The sequence below is a fragment of the Dreissena polymorpha genome, chromosome 7 (genome assembly GCF_020536995.1).
Source record: "Dreissena polymorpha isolate Duluth1 chromosome 7, UMN_Dpol_1.0, whole genome shotgun sequence".
Lineage (NCBI taxonomy): Eukaryota > Metazoa > Mollusca > Bivalvia > Myida > Dreissenidae > Dreissena > Dreissena polymorpha.
Genome location: NC_068361.1, coordinates 70,933,992 through 70,951,824, shown reverse-complemented (window position 1 = coordinate 70,951,824; position 17,833 = coordinate 70,933,992). Strand labels below are relative to the sequence as shown.

Sequence of the window (17,833 nt, the reverse complement as noted above, 5' to 3'; positions counted from 1 at the left end):
CCTATACATATTAAATCTGAAATCAATACAAATAATACACCATGTACTCAAACAACATTTGTAGAAAACAAACTTGGAAGAAAAAACAAAACAAATAAAATATTTTACACACTACAAATTAAAAACCCTACAGAAAACTCCAAAATCCAAAATAAATGGCAAGTCCTTTTTGGAGAAAATGAACTTAATTGGAAACACATATTTACCATGCCATATAAAGCAACTATTGAAAGCACACTGAGAAATTTTCAATACAAATACATCCATAGAATTATAGCTACAAATAAATATCTCTTTAAATGCAAATTATCTAACTCAAATCTGTGTGACTTCTGCAGTGAAATCATTGAAACTATAGAACATCTTTTTTGGGAGTGCAAACACATCCAGTCTATTTGGAATCAATTAATATCTTTTCTTGAACAACACCAACTAAACGTTAAACTATCTTTCTTAAATGTAAGTTTCGGAATTAACTCATTGCAATCAATAGACTGTAATAATATTGTGAATTTTATGGTTATATTGATGAAATATTTTATCTTAAACATGAAGTACAAAAAACAAGTACCAAATTTTAATTGTTTTTTTCCACAGTCTTAAACTAAAAATCCAGATTGAAAAAGAAATAGCCCTCAGTAATGATACATTACAAATCTTTGAACAAAAATGGAATCGGATTCAATTCTCATAATGTTTTGTCCACTTATATACATTTCACTCTAATGTTAGTTTATCTCTCTAAAATAGTTTTGTTTATTTTTTTTTATATTTTTTTTTTATATTTTTCAATCTGACAAGATCATTGTGAATATACAACAGAACACACAAGTCCAGTATGCTTTCTTTCGACTTTATACAACTCATCATTTTTCATAACTATTCCTCTTTGTACAATCACTATGTTGTATGATCATATATATGTTTACATTGTATGTATGATATTGAATTAAAAAAATAAAAGATTACGGTTGTTGTTTTGTTCTGCGCATATCTTCCATTCACATTTCAAATATTTATACGTGCCTTATTCGAAGTTCAAAATCATCATCGTCATCATCATCATCATCATCATCATCATCATCATCATCATCATCATCATCATCATCATCATCATCATCATCATCATCATCATTCATCATCATCATCATCATCATCATCATCATCATCATCATCATCATCATCATCATCATCATCATCATCATCATCATCATCATCATCATCATCATCATCATCATCATCATCATCATCATCATCATCATCATAATCATCATCATCATCATCATTATCATCATCATCATTATTATTATCATCATCATTATCATCATAATCATCATAATCATCATCATCATCATCATCATCATCATCATCATCATCATCATCATCATCATCATCATAATCATCATCATCATCATCATCATCATCATCATCACCATCATCATCATCATCATCATCATCATCATCATAAATATCATCATCATAAATATTATCAGCAGCAGCAGCATTATTATAATCTTCATCATCTTCATCGCTATCATCATCATCATCATCATCATCCATATCATCATCATAGGCTATTAGGCATCATCATCATCATTATCAGCAGCAGTAGCAGAAGCTCCAGCAGCAGCATCTTCATTTTCATCATCATCATCATCATCATCATCATCATCATCATCATCATCATCATCATCATCATCATCATCATCATCATCATCATCATCATCATCATCATCATCATCACCATCATCATTATCATCATCATCATCATCATCATCATAATCCTCCTCCTCATCATCATCATTATCATCATCATTATCAGCATCAACTACAGCACCATCACCATCATCATCATCACCATCTTGAGCAAGATTCTCAACATAATTATGATCGCCATCATCATCAACAGCAGCATCAGAAGCACCCAGATCATTATTATTTTACTCCTTAAAAATGCCCTTGTTGTTTGAATTAAAGACGATATCTATGAACGACATTAAGTACCAGACCATAAAAAAGGCAAAGTATCACGAGGCACCGTTGTCTCGGTTAGTAGTTTTTCGCAAAAACAACTAATGTTGATAGTGGTTTTTAAAAAAAAACGGTGTGCATGGTACTACGTTTCACCAAATCACACTCAAGCGGCATAAGCGCAGAGAATGAATTCGCGGCGCGAAAGAGTATACTTTACATAACATTGTTGAATTATGACAATAGTCCAATGCGTGTTACGTTACGACCGCGTAGCACAGCTCTCTTTAAAGGTCACAGGGACAAGTCAGCCAATAGATGCATTCGCGAAGACGCGGCGGACCTGTAAATGAGCTCAGCAGCTGAGGCTATTATTTAGCAACCTTAATAATAGCCTAGTCCTTATCAGATCAACGGAGACAAACGGACAAATACAATACCATTTACCAAGCGATCAATAGAACCATTATTTCATTATGTAAAGCATACAAAATATTTAAAGAACAAAGTTGTTTAATAGACATATACATTCCATTTGATTATTGTATCATGATGATAAATAATGCGCTGTTAATTGAGAAAATCGTGATAATCGGAAATAATTTATCCATATTCGCTTAAACTCAACAGATAACTACAACAAAACGCTTGTTGATCATTTTCGATAATATTGTGCCGAATATATGTTTAAATAATACTTATATTACTATTAAAACCAGCGTCTCGTATTTTGACTCGGTACTCCGTCAATTAATCGTCCGAGGAAGAAATAACGGACTATCGTTAAACGGTAAAACAGCATTGCTTTCAAGATGAGGGAAACAACTACGGAAAGTGTTATAAAAAGACTGAAATCTTTGCATTATCTAACTACAAATGTTGTCGTACTCGGTCATTCGGTTAACAAATCGTTCTTGAAAGTCTGAATAGGCTACCTAAATTTGCCAGTTTTCTATATCTAACACAGTTTGACTTAAATTTTTTATCGAAAAGTAGCGTTCTTAGATACATCATTTAAAAGATACAAAGAGATTTTATAAGACCCGCGTTATGCGGCAATGGGTATTTTGCCATATGCGACCAGCGTAGCTATAGCCCAGCTTAAGCATCTCGTAGTCTGGTCAGGAGATACCTAATAAGACCACGAAACCTTACGTGATTTATAGTGGACAGCGCAGCTCTTAACCAGACTACACAATTGCTCAGACTGGGCTTGAGCTACGCTAGCAAAAGTGCCATAAGACCCATTTTCGCATGACGCGGTTCTTAAAGTGTGATTTGAATGTGTCGAAAGAAGACTGCGTGTTGATCAAATATTTCAATACTATATATTTCGAAGGTGAAAGAAACACATTCATTATAAGCCGTGTGAGGACACATATGATATGATCCCTGATGGTACATGTTTTATTTATGTGTGGTGTGAATATACCATATCAAATTTGTCTGTCTAAACAAACACAGGACATCAAAGACATGTTCAAAGTAATGCATATTTTAGCTTGTTTTTTCCTTCATACTCAGCACACTATTAAGCTTTAAATATATATTTGTTTTAGTGTGCAATGCAGACTTATAACTACATATACGTGTTCATTGTGGCATTATATGCCGTAATAATTATCTACACACATCAAAATACTACATCATTGAGTGATCTGCTACATTTCTTACCAAATGTGATATTGAACATACTTGTGAATTGTTGAGAATGTGAACCATCGATCTTGCTAAGCCAACAAAATACTGTGCTAATTGTGCCTTAACAAACGGAGCGCTGCATGTTTTTATGCAAGGGCAATATTTTCCTGTATATGTTTCTACGAGTGTCTATCTAACTATGTTGTCGAGGCCATTTCGTAACTTAATTATACTGTATATACCTTCACATTGTAAGGTCAAATTTGTCCAGGTCCCATCGTTGCATTCAATCATGAACCATCTGTACGATGCCGTGTGGAAACCTTCCCTGCATCGGTACTGAATGCGTTGCCCATGCGGGAATGTCAGTTTGTCGTAAAACGCGGGATCAGCAGAGTCACCAATGTGAAATGTTACCCCACGACTCTGCGGGGGTCGACCGCATTCTTTAAAGCATATATCAATATCAGTTTCATATGATGATTTCATGATCCAATATTATAAAAAAAAATTGTATGAAAAGCATTAAACAATTACAATAAGACGAATTTGGATTTCTACGAGTGTAGCAAGTCAGAGTATTGAACAACCTAGGAATGTACATTTGTAATTGTTAAACATTCAATTTCAACGTATAACTTCACGTTATAGATACCATTGTACATTCTTTAGAAAAAGCATGGTGCGGCTTATGCGCAAGCATTATAGTATGGCGACGTACCTTGTTTACTCCATGCTACAGCAACAAGAATACAAAAATTAATGAAAAAAGTCACGATCATCTTCAATAAGGCGCCATACGCGTCAACAATGTTTTTGATTTACACAAAAACACTAAAGCCGAAACCAGAACCTTCGAATACGCATGCCTAGTCTTAAAGGCCAAGCAAAAGAAATATTTATTTGCAATGCAAACACATAACTGATTTTTATCTCTTCACGCATTGTTTGAAATTCGTATCAACGTTGACATTGTATAGCATTGAGTTTAAACAAATGCAGAAAAGTATTATCTATATAATAACCTAATGTCTTTTTCTCGAATGGTACGATGTGATTATAAATTTAACTCGTTATTTACATGCTAGAAATCTGACAGTGTTTTTGCAATTTTGCTGTCGTTTGAGATAACCTGTTTACGGGTTTTTTCCTCAATTAAATTATGGTCTGGCCTTTTCAGCATCAATGTCAAGTGGCAATTTGCTAACATCCCGAGGTGATCGGCAAGTGTTTTGTTGTTCGTAATAAAGCTATTTCATAAGGCTAACAAGTAATGGCCGTCAAAGAGCGTATCGCGCAAACTATTCCGTACTTAGAAGGGAAGAGATGATAAAAATCACAAGAGCAATCAAATCATTAAGAGGCTTTGGTTAAAGATGCTGTCTATTTCGCTTGCATTTGTGAAAACATGTGGGAAAATTATATAAAGTGTTTAATGCATATCGTATTAAATATATCAAATCTGTGAGCTGTTTATGCGATATTATTTTATTCCAACGAACACTGGGTCGGTCCCTGATAGGGCGAACATGTTTTCTTTACTGTAGTTTATATCTTTAAATTTAGCAATGTAAGGCCTTGAATAAGACAGTTTATGCCCAAACATATAAAAAGATGAAGTAAATTTCCAGACAGGTATATGTAGCTGTAGATTGCAGTGGTACATGCTCACACTTTGTTAAACTGTGATGTTTTGATTTCGAATCGCAACATATATTTTTCTTTTGTAGAAAAACAATACTATTCCTCATTGTATTTTATATTTTAGATGACGGGCCTAATAAAGTATCGCAATATATTTTACCGAGTTCGTATAAGTGTTCTCAAAACGGGCTTCTCAAGTGTTCTCTTTTCTAGGTTCAAGTCCTGATGAGTGGTGAGAACACCGCGGCCCTTGAAATAAAAGTCTCGTGCATTTCTCCAGGCGTCAGTTCGTGGTATTTTGACTATTATGTTGCGAAATACTTACTTCTAATTTCGGTTAATGACATTTTAAGTGGTACGGGCTCGATTGGCAGTTTCATAAACCAATGGAATTCAACAAGTTTGGTTGAACATTTCTTTTAGTTGACTCTTTGCACAATTTTTAAATAGAACGTTATTATTAATGCAATTAACTGATAAACTCGATTTCAATGTAATACATTCAAAGCATTTGTGAATGACAATGGCGAGGTTTTTTCTCGTTTATGTGTTATTTGTGAGCAATTGTCGGATTCTCGTCCAACAAAATTCAAAAGTTTATTTGAAGAAAGAAAGTGTATTATTCTTATTAATTATGGTTTAATGTATGTCTGCTTCGATTTCTACTGGTTGGGATGCTTCTGCTAAAACAACAACAACTACTACTTTAAAAACAACATCTACTACTACTTGTACTATTATTATTACTAATACTAGTTATATTATTACTAATACTAGTTATATTATTACTATTACTATTACCACGACCACCACCACCACCACCACCACCGGCAGCAGCAGCAGAAGCATCACCACCAATATCATCACCAAGATCATCACCATTATCATAATCATCGTCATCATAATTATTTTAAACAATTTTGCATATGTTTTTGGAGATCGAGTGTAAGAAAATGTCTAAGAACAACATTTAATTCCAAATCGGACTGAGGCAATGTATTACGGAACACCTTTTGCTCTTTTATTTTATATTGTATTATGGTATATTTAACTGATTTTATTCCCCGTATGTTTAAGAAGAGGATTGAAACTAACCTATAGGTTTTCTTATATGACAACGGTTTGTCGGTAAGCAAAATATTATAGCATTTCATTCACTTTTATAAAATTAAAAACTGTCATATACACTTGGAGACTAACATCTTACGTCTTACGCAACACGTATTCAAATAAATATAGCATCCTTATTTAAGAACGGATTTTGTTAAAATGTGGACACAGAGTAACTCAACACATATATAATACTTCATGTACATTTAATTGAAATTGATCAACTATAAAACATAACACATTAACAAAATCACTGAAAACGTAAAATTCTTAAAATCGTAAATCGTAAAACAATATTTTGAAACGAAAAACACATTTACTTACATGTCTTAATGACCGACCGGCTTGCAGCATTGCGCTCATGAATATTCATACGAGCCATATTGTTTTTTAACTAATCTTATATTTTTCTGGTGTATGATGAAATTGAAATTAAATTGGAATAATATAGCGTTGTACTACACTTGGTGACTTTTCGAACCCAGCATTTCTCAAACTTAATTATCTCAGTTATGAGTAAATATTTTGATTTAAAGGGGCCTTTTCACAGATTTTGGCATGTATTGAATCTTTTCATTAAATGCTTTATATTGATAAATTTAAACATTGGACATAACACTCTCCAGTAAAGAAACGAAAATACAATAAAAAAAAAGGTAATTCGCAACTGGACTTGAACCACTGACCCCTGGAGTCCTGGAGTAAAAGGTCTCCCGCTTAGAGCACTCGACCATCCGTTCTCATGCTATAAGCGGATGTATTTTTTACTTACATAAGCAATCCTCGTAGTTTCCCAAAATATAACGACAACAACAGAACTTTCCAAATTATTCAATCGTTTCGCGTTGCAACGTTTTATAATTGTCAGGTTTTCAAATCGTCAAAAGATGCATATAATGGATCTTTTAGAGCATGGCAAATGTTCACTGTTACTATTTCCTCACAAATATCATAACAAAAACGAAAATTTGCGAATCTGAAACAACTTTTTGTAATTTTGTCAATTAACCAAAACGTGAAAAGGCCCCTTTAAAATCGTAGACGTGATAATTTTGCTACAGTATGTGCTAGCAAACGATAAAATAATTCATCCACGACGATCGGATGCTTCGGCAAGTGGGGAAGGTAGCCTTCAAAATGTCGACAGCGCTGCTGCGCTCCTGAAATTTTATACGAGAAATATTGATTTTTACATTAATGTTATGTTTTCCTGGTGTATGAAATGGCAATACAACTAGTATCACATCGCGTTGCACCGTTTCCACGTGCAAAATGACAAAAATATGAAACCACACCTACTCCACGTGCAAAAGCTCCCATTTGTCAGGCATGAATGATTTTATCGTTGTTTTGCACATAATGTAGTCAAATAATCACATTTTCAATTTTAAATCAAAATCTTAAATTATTACTGAGATAATCAAGTTTGAAAAGTGTTGCGTTCGAAACGTCTGCAAGTGTAAATGTTTTTCCTCGTCATGTTTTTGGCAAATCTGCAGTACATATAATTTGTTTGAGATTTCTGCGATTTATTAGTTTTAGCAAAAACTCAGATGAACATATTCGTATTGCAAGCAAAACGAATTAATCCTAGCTGTGTTTTCAACCTTAGAGATATTTTTTATTGAGAGATAATTATCTAACCTTTTAGTTTTCTACGTATGTACACCATATACAGTTGAATTGTTTTCCTCTTTTCTTAAAAAATTGTCATTGAAATCTACATATATGTTGGCACTCCAAAAAATTGCTCGTAAAACTTGGCTTTATAAACATACACAGCACATTGTTCGCATGTCCACTGTACTGTTAATTTCAGCTAGTTTTGTCTTTCTAACTCAGAACTCTATTAATACTCTACAGCACGTTTACGATTTGCATACACATGTTATGAGTTTGCTATCCAAACTAAGGATAATTTAGATATGTCAGTGTCGCAATTATTCTTCCTGTACCTAACCCAGTTGTCTATGCAACCACGAAACCACAACGACTTTTCCGTTTCTATTATCTTAACAAGTAAGTGTGGAGGCAAACTAAAACATGACATACTTGTGTATATCATAAATTGCTTTGAGTATTTTTCTAAGTTTTCGTACATACACACTCAGCACTGCATGCGTTGCGCCTTAAACAGAGGGGGTTATCACGTGGCAAACATTATGACGACGTCGATGCCGAGAAAGGCATATTTCGCCATTTTATGCCCTTTATCACTTTAATTAATTGTAAACTGAAGCCCACTTTCAAGCCATATCGGCAAGAAAGTGAGAAGCGTTTATATATGAACGGTTGAAAAATAACAGCTCTCGCGTGATTACCCCCTCTGTTTAAACATTGTGCATGCAAACTTGGTACTAAAGGCGTCGCGCTTTTAATGCATATCTTGTACACCATGTGTACATGAAAACTAAGCATCGCTTGTGCACGTGCGCTACATTTTTCATTTACCGTATTTCTGGACCAGCCGAAACGGATATTTTATGAATATGTGCACTGTTTAGAGTAAATGTATATGACATCTTTGGTGTTCAGTCAACGCGATAGCACGCGAATTGCTACGCTTTTCATGTATGCAAGTCGTGTTGGATAAATGATATCCATAGGGACATCAACAATTATATAGCCAAGTATTTGCCTATTCAACCGCACTGTGGGCACTATTACGCATACTAGTTTGCAGATGTTATCAAGGCATACTATGCAGCACTTCATATGTTTGCACGCGTGTACAATTACTTAATATACTTTTGTGTATTAGGAAAATAAACGCCATACTGAGCACTGTGACAATAACCATACCTATATGTCGATGCGAACGCAATATTCTACTTATGTTGTCTGGCTTGCATAGCGGTCAAGGCAATATCATCCCTAAATGATAATTAACACACCTGTACACTGGTGTACAGGTTCCGTCCTTGCATTCAGTCATGGAACCACTGAACGATGTCGTGTAGAAACCTTGCCTGCATCGGTACCGAATCTTTTGCCCGTGTGAAAATGTCGTTCCCTTGTAAAACGCTGGGTCCTCATCTACACCAATGTGAAATGCTGCCCCATTACTTTGCCTTTGGAGGTTGGCCAAAGTCTGGAGTACAAATACCGATATAAGTTACATTTGACAATCTCGTAATCAAATATGAAAAAGAGCTCTATATTGCCTCTATTAACAATTACAACGATGCAAAAAAAAATTGACATACGTGTAGCGATTCTGAAGATTTTGAAAGTTATGGATATACATTTACCAATATATCTATATAATGTCAACGTTAAAAAAATAATAGACGTGGCTAGTATAGATTTCATTGTGTATTGGAAATAAAACACGGAGCTGCATATTTGATAATATTAATTTAACATACCTCGTTCAGTCCAGACCACCGCAACAAGACTCCAATACATAATGCAAACAATCAAGATCATCTTCACACGGGCGTTATTCGTGACAACACCGTATCTGATTTAAACAATATACCATCCCCGACATTACAAAACAACCGGAACCTGCGTAAAGCACAAGCCTAGTTTGATATGCCACACAAAGTCATACTACGTAGAATAGCATACAAATAATGATTTTCAGCGCGTACTGGCTGGTGTCGTCTAAACGCACATATTCTTGCATATGTTATAAACATCGAAGTAGCAGACGAATGGGAAAGGATTCGACTAAATAACACGTTTTATATAAATCATTTCGTGTTAACGATTGCTGTGATACTTGCTGTAATTATATATACCAATATTATGTCATTATGTCATGAATATGACAAAATCGAAAATAAAAACTCATTGTTTTATATGCATAAGAAATAACATCGGAGCCGTGGCGCTATGGTGCCAACCAACAAAAATGACTTAGATCTAAACTTTCAACATTTAAATTCGCGATCGTTACATTTAACTTTTGCATGTAAATCATTTATAAAATATACCTTTTGAGAGTCTTTGCAAATATAGAATACCTTAAAACTCTAGAAACTATATCAGAACAATTAAACTCCAGAAACTGTATCAATTAATAACATCATTGAAACCGGGATCACCGTATTGGAACGGTCAATTCAATTTTTTCTGGTTGAGAGACAATACTAATGTTTTAAATTATATTTACTTAATATTTAGTATATTTTTTGACGCAAAACTACTAAATTAATAATGCTCAAGTCTGGTCTTTTTTCGGCGTCAAATTCCTTGAGCAATGTACAAGTGCGTCAATCCGGTGCTGTAAGTTAAGTGTTTTGTTGTGCCTGATGAAGCTGTTCCAAAGGCCTTAACTATCACGCAAGTCAAAATGTATAACGTTCAAAATCTTCCAATTACTGTGAATAAACAGTACTTCAGTGGAAAATCTGTGAGGAAAACAAAACACTTGAACAATATATAAAAGTAAGATCCTTTCAGGAGGCCCTTATGTTCAAGAATTTAACTATTTGTTATATTTTTTAAAGTATAATTTGTTTTAATATCAGACATCAATAGCTAGCAAAATATTAAACTTGCGAGAGTGATGCAACATGGCATAAATATAAGAATCATTTCGATTACGGCGACGAAATACAGTGACTTTTAGACATTTATGAATATCCCTTATAGTTAGAGGATAGATCCAAGGTCTTTACAACAAACAATGTATGGATCATTACACGTAATGTATTTATTGAAATTAAATTGCGTTATCTTACATATTGACTATATTGATAAGTTTTGAATTGTCAAGATAATTCCGTTTGAAACTATTGGTGACTTCACTTTTTAAAACAAATATGTGTTTACTTACTACAAAGGATTGTCCAAATATATTTTATAAAAATAAGCAGTAGGGCCTCATAAACTGTAAGAATTACTTGTATCGTTTAAGATCGTATAACACTTCCGAGAGCGTCTTTCGCAAGTACTTGAGATGATTGGCTGGATTGCATAGGTCTATGCAGCCTGGTTCATGAAAACACGTTATCGATTCTGGGATTGTCGATTTAGTCTATCAGCCAGATGGGATGGGGTGTACTACTCAGGGGGGCAAAACATCACCTATCTTACTTGATTGTATACTCAATATAAAAACAAAATGTGTGATAACAATCTCAGATGGGCAGCAATAAGTTATTATTAAGCTGTTTCTATTGCAACCGTCAGGCTTTGACTAAATAGCTAGTTTAGCTAGTATAATTCTTAAATATTTCTTCAAAATTGGTTCTAGAAAAAAAAGTTTGGTGTTAAAATGAAGATTATGATTATTACTTAGTATGATCTGCAGTTTAATATGCAAATTAGTACATTTGCAAATTAGTACATTTGCATATCTATGAATATTACTGATATTGCAAGAAAAGTTCCTAAAAACTAGCGAGTTCCAAAAAAGTAGGGTCAATATATGAAAAAAAACAACTTCAACCACCAACAAATTGCTACAAAAGGTATTTTAACTGAACCTGGTAGGGTAGAAGCTTCTTTAAAGCATATCAAAAGTTTACCACAATCGGACCTCCGGAAGTTGTTTTTTCCACCAATACATATTAAAGGGACTGTCAACCACGACGACGTAGAAAAGAAAAGTTGTAAAATACCGTATATTTTACAATTATTACTATATATTGATTCAAAAATCACGACTGGTATATTACATTACTTGAAAAAAGTTGTTAAAGTTTGATATTTTCAGTATATTTGGTAATAAATTTTAGTGGGTATGTCTACCAGGTAAATACCAGTTAACAATTAATAACGCCAGTAAATTGATCATCATCGTCACATGGTAAACCCAGGAATGCAAATTGTGCAAGCGTAGTGAATTGTATACATCTAATATAGAAAATGATCAATCTACTAGCGTTATTTATAGTGTGTATATCGTTATGTCACCTATTTTCGCGATGTACTTTCGATTTCACATCGCGAAATTTTATTACCAAATATACTGAAAATATGATTTTTTTAAGTACTGTAATATACCAGTCGTGACATTTTAATCAATATAAACTAATAATTGTAAAAAAATACGGTATTTTAGAACTTTTCTTTTTTCGTCATTCGTGGTTGACAGTCCATTTAATGATCACAACTATATATGTAACAATACAATCAAACTTGATGAATTTAGTGTCTATTCCACAGTTTCAATGAGCAAAGAACACATAAATTTCATCAAACATTGTTTACTTGTATAACAGTACTCACAAATCCAACAAGGCGTCGAAAATGGCCGCTAAAACCTATAAATGATCATAACTATGTAAATATCCACTCAAATTTGATTATTTTGATGGCTATATATGGGTTTCAAGGGGAAAAGAACACATTAAGATCATCATGCATTGTATAAGTTAATTATATTACACCAAATCCAAAATGGCGTCCAAAATGGCCGCCAAGATATCCATCAAAACCTATTAAAGATCCTTACTATATAACTATCCACTCAACTTTAATGGATTTGGTGTCTATACCTACGTTTCAAGGGGCAAATAACACATAAAGATCATCAGACATTGTTTAATTTAACAATAGTACACACAAATCCAACATGGCGTCTAAAATGGCCGCCAAGATGGCCGCCAAAACCTATTAATGATCATAACTATGTAAATATCCACTCAAATTTGATTTTTTTGGTGGATAAACATAGATTTCAAGGGGCAAATAACACATTAAGATTATCAGACATTGTTTACGTTTACTATATTACACAAAAATCCAACATGGCGTCTAAAATGGCCGCCAAGATGGCCACCAAAACCTATTAATGATCATAACTATGTAACTATCCACTCAGATTAGATGATTTTGTTATCTAAACCGAGGTTTCGCGGGTTAAAGAACACATTTCGATTGTCAGACATAGTTTTCGTTTATTATGTTACACAAAAATCTCACATGGCGTCCAATGACACAATGCGAAGTCCAGTACTTTTGACGTGATGCTTGTTATGTAAAACGCCATAGTTTGGACCTGCCGCAATTTCTGGATTTTGACAAGAGGATCGATATTTTTCAACTTCAGGCAATAATGAATTGGCAGGGAATGATGCATATCTTGCATCAGCAAAGCCAGTACCCTGGGCTGTTGTCAGTCAAATGCTTGCCTATGATTAATATGTACAATGGGGACAACGCGTGCATTCTGTTAACATAAGTCTTAGTTTGCCACAACCTTCACACCATTGTAACGTTTGACCAACTCTTGTATTGGAAAGTTGCCGAAATCATCATTAATGCGCCAAAAAGTAGTTCATAATGTTGTTCAGAATTTGGGATGCTTCATAAACGTTTGAACTTGCGAGGGGGGGGGACAAAGGATCCCTCATGGAAGAAACCGCTCTCAAAAACATACTTGAGGCTGTCTATTGAGAAATGCTATTGTGCACATTGTGACACGACTCAACTGAGGCGTGCATCAAAGGGGATTCGTATGATCTAGAGAAAATGCAGACACAGATTACAACCTGCTCACCATACAAAGCTGACCATACTCTCAGAAACTCAGAAACATGGTCAATGAGATAGTGGCTGGGTCACATGTGAATGTTCATGCAATTGAGGCGGTTGGGAAAACGATCATAAGAGATAGCATAGGAAAGTCGGTCTTTGCTTATAAATTCACGAGAAAATACAGAGCAAAATCCCTTTGGAATAACTTGGCTGTTAAGATCGCTCCTGACAATTCTTTTGATCTTGCTCTTATGTTCCAGCGTTTTCTAGTGGTGTCAAATTATGGAGATCCTTCCCTTGCAGTCGTATTGTCTTATGAACTGAGCTCCCATCCTGCTGCCTTCTTTGAAGCCAAGAACATACTTTGTACAGCAGATGAGCCTCATATCGCTCAGGCAGTTTGAGAGTATGCTGTAGACACATCATGTAAGGCTGTGATGAACTGTATTCATGGAACAGATGCATGATGGTGGCACCTTGCTGCATCGTTAACCATGGAGAAGGGCGACTCATATAACGCAATAGCCGAGTCTTATAAAGATTCAGTGAAAGTCATTACGGAAAATCGACAGTGGGGTTCGATGGCTACAAAGACAGTGATTATAACAAAAACAAAACGGAAACTTGAATCATATTGTGAGTTTCAGCAAAAATATACAATGCTAATGTAAAAAAAGGAAGACTGTTTGTCTCGTGACAGAAACAGGGCCGGCATGATTGCTCTGATCAGCACAACTCTGACTAAAATGAGATGATATGTTGTTCTGTCTTCAAGGGATGCAGACGTTCAAATTGTTAAATACAGTAAAACGATCCCGTCGTAGCACCACAACGTTGGTGGGCGAGGATACAGATTTGCTCATCTTGATCCTGCATTACTCCGAAAGGGACAATAAGACCATCTACTTCCGCTTTTATGTAAATAAATAGTCAAAGGAACGCAAAGTGTATAATGTTAACCTCTTGAAAAAACTTATGCTTATTCAGGCTGTATTTTATCTTCAATGATTTTCAGCAACGGTAAAAAATCAAGACTACAGACGATAGTAAAACCTGATCCTATCATGAAGTCATGTGCTGGTTCATTTTCTCTCCCAAATGTCGTAAATTGGATTTTATGATTATTCAACTCCTTAGTGATAACCTCAATTCGATTGAAGTGCTTCTTGTCTCATAAACTATGGCATTTTACATAACAACCATAAGGTTTGAGTAACAAGTTATGGACTTGTGGTCCTTTGTATTGTGTTGATGGCCATTTTGGACGCCGTGTTGGATTTCTGTGTAACATAATTAGCTTACATTTTGTCTGATGATATAAATGTGATATTAATGTGTTGTTTGCTCCCTGTAACCTGGGTATATACACCAAATTCATCAAGTTTGAGTGGATAGTTATATAGTTATATTTTATAATCATAAATATGTTTTGGCGGCCATCTTGGCGGTCATTTTGGACGCTGTGTTGGATTTGTAATATAATAAACTTTAACAATGTCTGATGATCTTAATGTATTTGTTGCCCCCTGAAACCTGTGTATAGACACCAAAAGCGTCAAGTTTGAGTGGATAGTAACGTATGATCATTGTTATAGGTTTTGGCTACCATCTTTGCGGCGATCTTGGGGGCCATTTATGACGCCATGTTAAATTTCTGTGTAACATAATTAACTTTGTCTGATGATATTTATGTGTTCTTTGCCCCCTGAAACCTGGGTATGGACATCAAATTCATCAAATTTAAGTTGATAAATACATAGTTATGATCATAAATAGGTTTTGGCGGCCATCTTGGCGGCCATTTTCGACGCCATGTTGAATTTGTGTGTACTGAATTAAATTTAAACATTTTCTGATGATCATTATGTGTTTTTTGCCCCTTGAAACCTAGGTATAGACACCAAATTTATCAAATTTGATTGGATAGTTACATAGTTATGATCATTTATAGGTCGTGGCGGCCATTTTGGTGGCCATCTTGAAAAAAAAACTTTCCGGAGGTACGATTGTGGTATATTTTTAATATGTTTAAAAGGACCTTCTACACTACCAGGATCAGTTAAAATACGTTTTGTAGCAATTTTTGGGGGTCAAAGTGTATATTGACCCTACTTCGGTTCAATTTCTCCCAGACAATTTATGAAAATTAAGCTGATCGAGGCCCCATCTTCAAAGGAGAAAAAAATACATAAAGCTGCCAGTACCAGACTGTTATCAACCATTTTTATATGCTACTGGCATTCATCTTCCAAGATATATAGGTGGAGTTTTGCCCCCCTTACTGGTACACCCCACCTCAATTTTGGGTACTTGGCTAGAGGACTAATTGTTTAGTTTCACTTTTAAACGTTTGGTCGTTACGAAGTATTTTATTGATACTGATTGCAGATTGCGTGCGATGCGTTTATTGCTTGTTAAATACAGCATTATTCATATTATAGCTGACTGACATAGATGTGTTTAATATGAAACTTTATTATTTATGTTTGTCGTTAAAATGCGTACACTTTTTCGTTTATGTGCGATTTTGAAAGATTTTGGGAAGTTTGAGGAATCGGGAGCCAAATATAAAAGTTTGACGGAAGATAGTAAGTCCATTTTTCTTCGTAGTCTTGTACTGAATATTAATTTTGTTATTGTTGTTATTGTTTTTATTTCGATTACTATTACTGCCGCTGCGGCTTGTTCTGATACTACTTTTGCTGCAAAAGTACTTACTAAATATTAGAAGCTGTAATTGTATTATACTGTTCACTCACTAAAGTATATTACTAGTTAATACAATTATACATTTATAGCAGAGAAGTGTGTTCGTATTATTGAGGACGATTTGAAGCACAAAGACATTGTGCTAAAAGATGGTGATAAACTCAAGAATAAAGTCCGCTTCGAGTGTGACACGGTGACAAGGTTTGAAGAGCAACGTTCCGAACTTACATGACATATGGTTCAAATGCGAATTCAATAAAGCACTTAATGAGACGGATTGGAAAGGACTGGGAGTTGGAGTTGAGACAGGGCATGGAAGACGCCCATTGTATCTTTAAAATATAACATGTTTATCAGGTATTATTAGTATATTATTATTAGGTATTATTAGTATACGTAAAATAGTAAAACCATGGTAAAGTCAAATTATTTTCTACATTCCAACCCGGCATAAAATTGCATTCCGTATTAACCTTAATTATCTCGAACATTATATTTATTGTAGACCATAATATCTAGGATTTAAATTACCTTAATTGTTTTGGTATAAGCATGATAGGCGGTATCTGGTTTCATGTTTTCTGTGAAGTCGCAACTTTAAACTTAACATGTAGACCTGTTGCTGTAAAGTTGTTCATGTTTTTTTTTATTCAGGATTTTATTAAGCATTAAAATACTAATAAAACTATTGTTTAAAAGTGGCTTATATCATATTCATATAGGAGATCTTCTTCTGTAGTATATTATAACCTTGCTTAATCCCAAATCAGACATGTAAATCAAACGTAATATACATGGCTTCTAAGTCCGAAGTTGTGAGCACTTGATTATCCGCATGGTTTTCTGCAAATTATTAAACTTTTATTTGGTTTATTAAATAATTAACACCTTGTGTATTCGCTACAATACAATGAACAGTGTACGTATTGTTCGGGATTATTGTCGCATCCAACCTCATACTTCATAACACATGCTCGTTCGTTTTGTTCATAACAATCAGTTGAATAAACTTATTGTAAATTCAACAGAACAGTTCAAAGCGCATAGGATGGTAGTATGTGGATTTCGATTTTCAACAGTTTTTAACAACCTATAAAAGAATGCAAATCGCTTGATTGCTTTAGTGCTCTAACTTCCATTTTCATATTTTGGGAAAAACACGCATTTAAAGGTTGAACAATTATTTTCTCACTTATTTATGCACGCATATGGACAGAAATATACCGGAGTTTTTATCAGCAAACGGAGTACCGGTATATAAATATAATTAAATATTTACTCTGGTAAATTATGTGTTAATGTTATTTGCAAAATGTTAATATGT

General features: G+C 34.3%; 2 protein-coding genes across 11 annotated transcripts in view; both read right to left on the bottom strand.

The window, feature by feature from the left end:
• The window catches only part of LOC127837312 (neurogenic locus notch homolog protein 1-like), a 141,340-nt gene extending 136,846 nt beyond the window's left edge, over nucleotides 1-4,494 (bottom strand). For 4 of the 10 annotated variants that reach the window (XM_052364262.1, XM_052364258.1, XM_052364260.1 and 1 more), the window contains exons 1-2: nucleotides 4,334-4,493; nucleotides 3,855-4,058 (exon numbers count right to left, since the gene is read on the bottom strand). In XM_052364262.1, the coding sequence (XP_052220222.1) occupies nucleotides 3,855-4,058; nucleotides 4,334-4,394 (265 nt within the window). In that variant the 5' untranslated portion in view covers nucleotides 4,395-4,493. Of the gene's footprint in view, nucleotides 1-3,854; nucleotides 4,059-4,333 lie in introns of all 10 variants that reach the window. The other 6 variants (XM_052364264.1, XM_052364265.1, XM_052364263.1 and 3 more) reach the window with 5 other exon arrangements.
• LOC127837315 (neurogenic locus Notch protein-like) overlaps nucleotides 1-10,008 on the bottom strand; it is a 516,941-nt gene extending 506,933 nt beyond the window's left edge. The window contains exon 1 of the mRNA XM_052364277.1: nucleotides 9,735-10,008. The gene's annotated coding sequence lies outside the window, so the exon portion shown is untranslated. The remainder of the gene's footprint in view (nucleotides 1-9,734) is intronic.
• Between the last annotated feature and the right edge of the window lie 7,825 nt (nucleotides 10,009-17,833).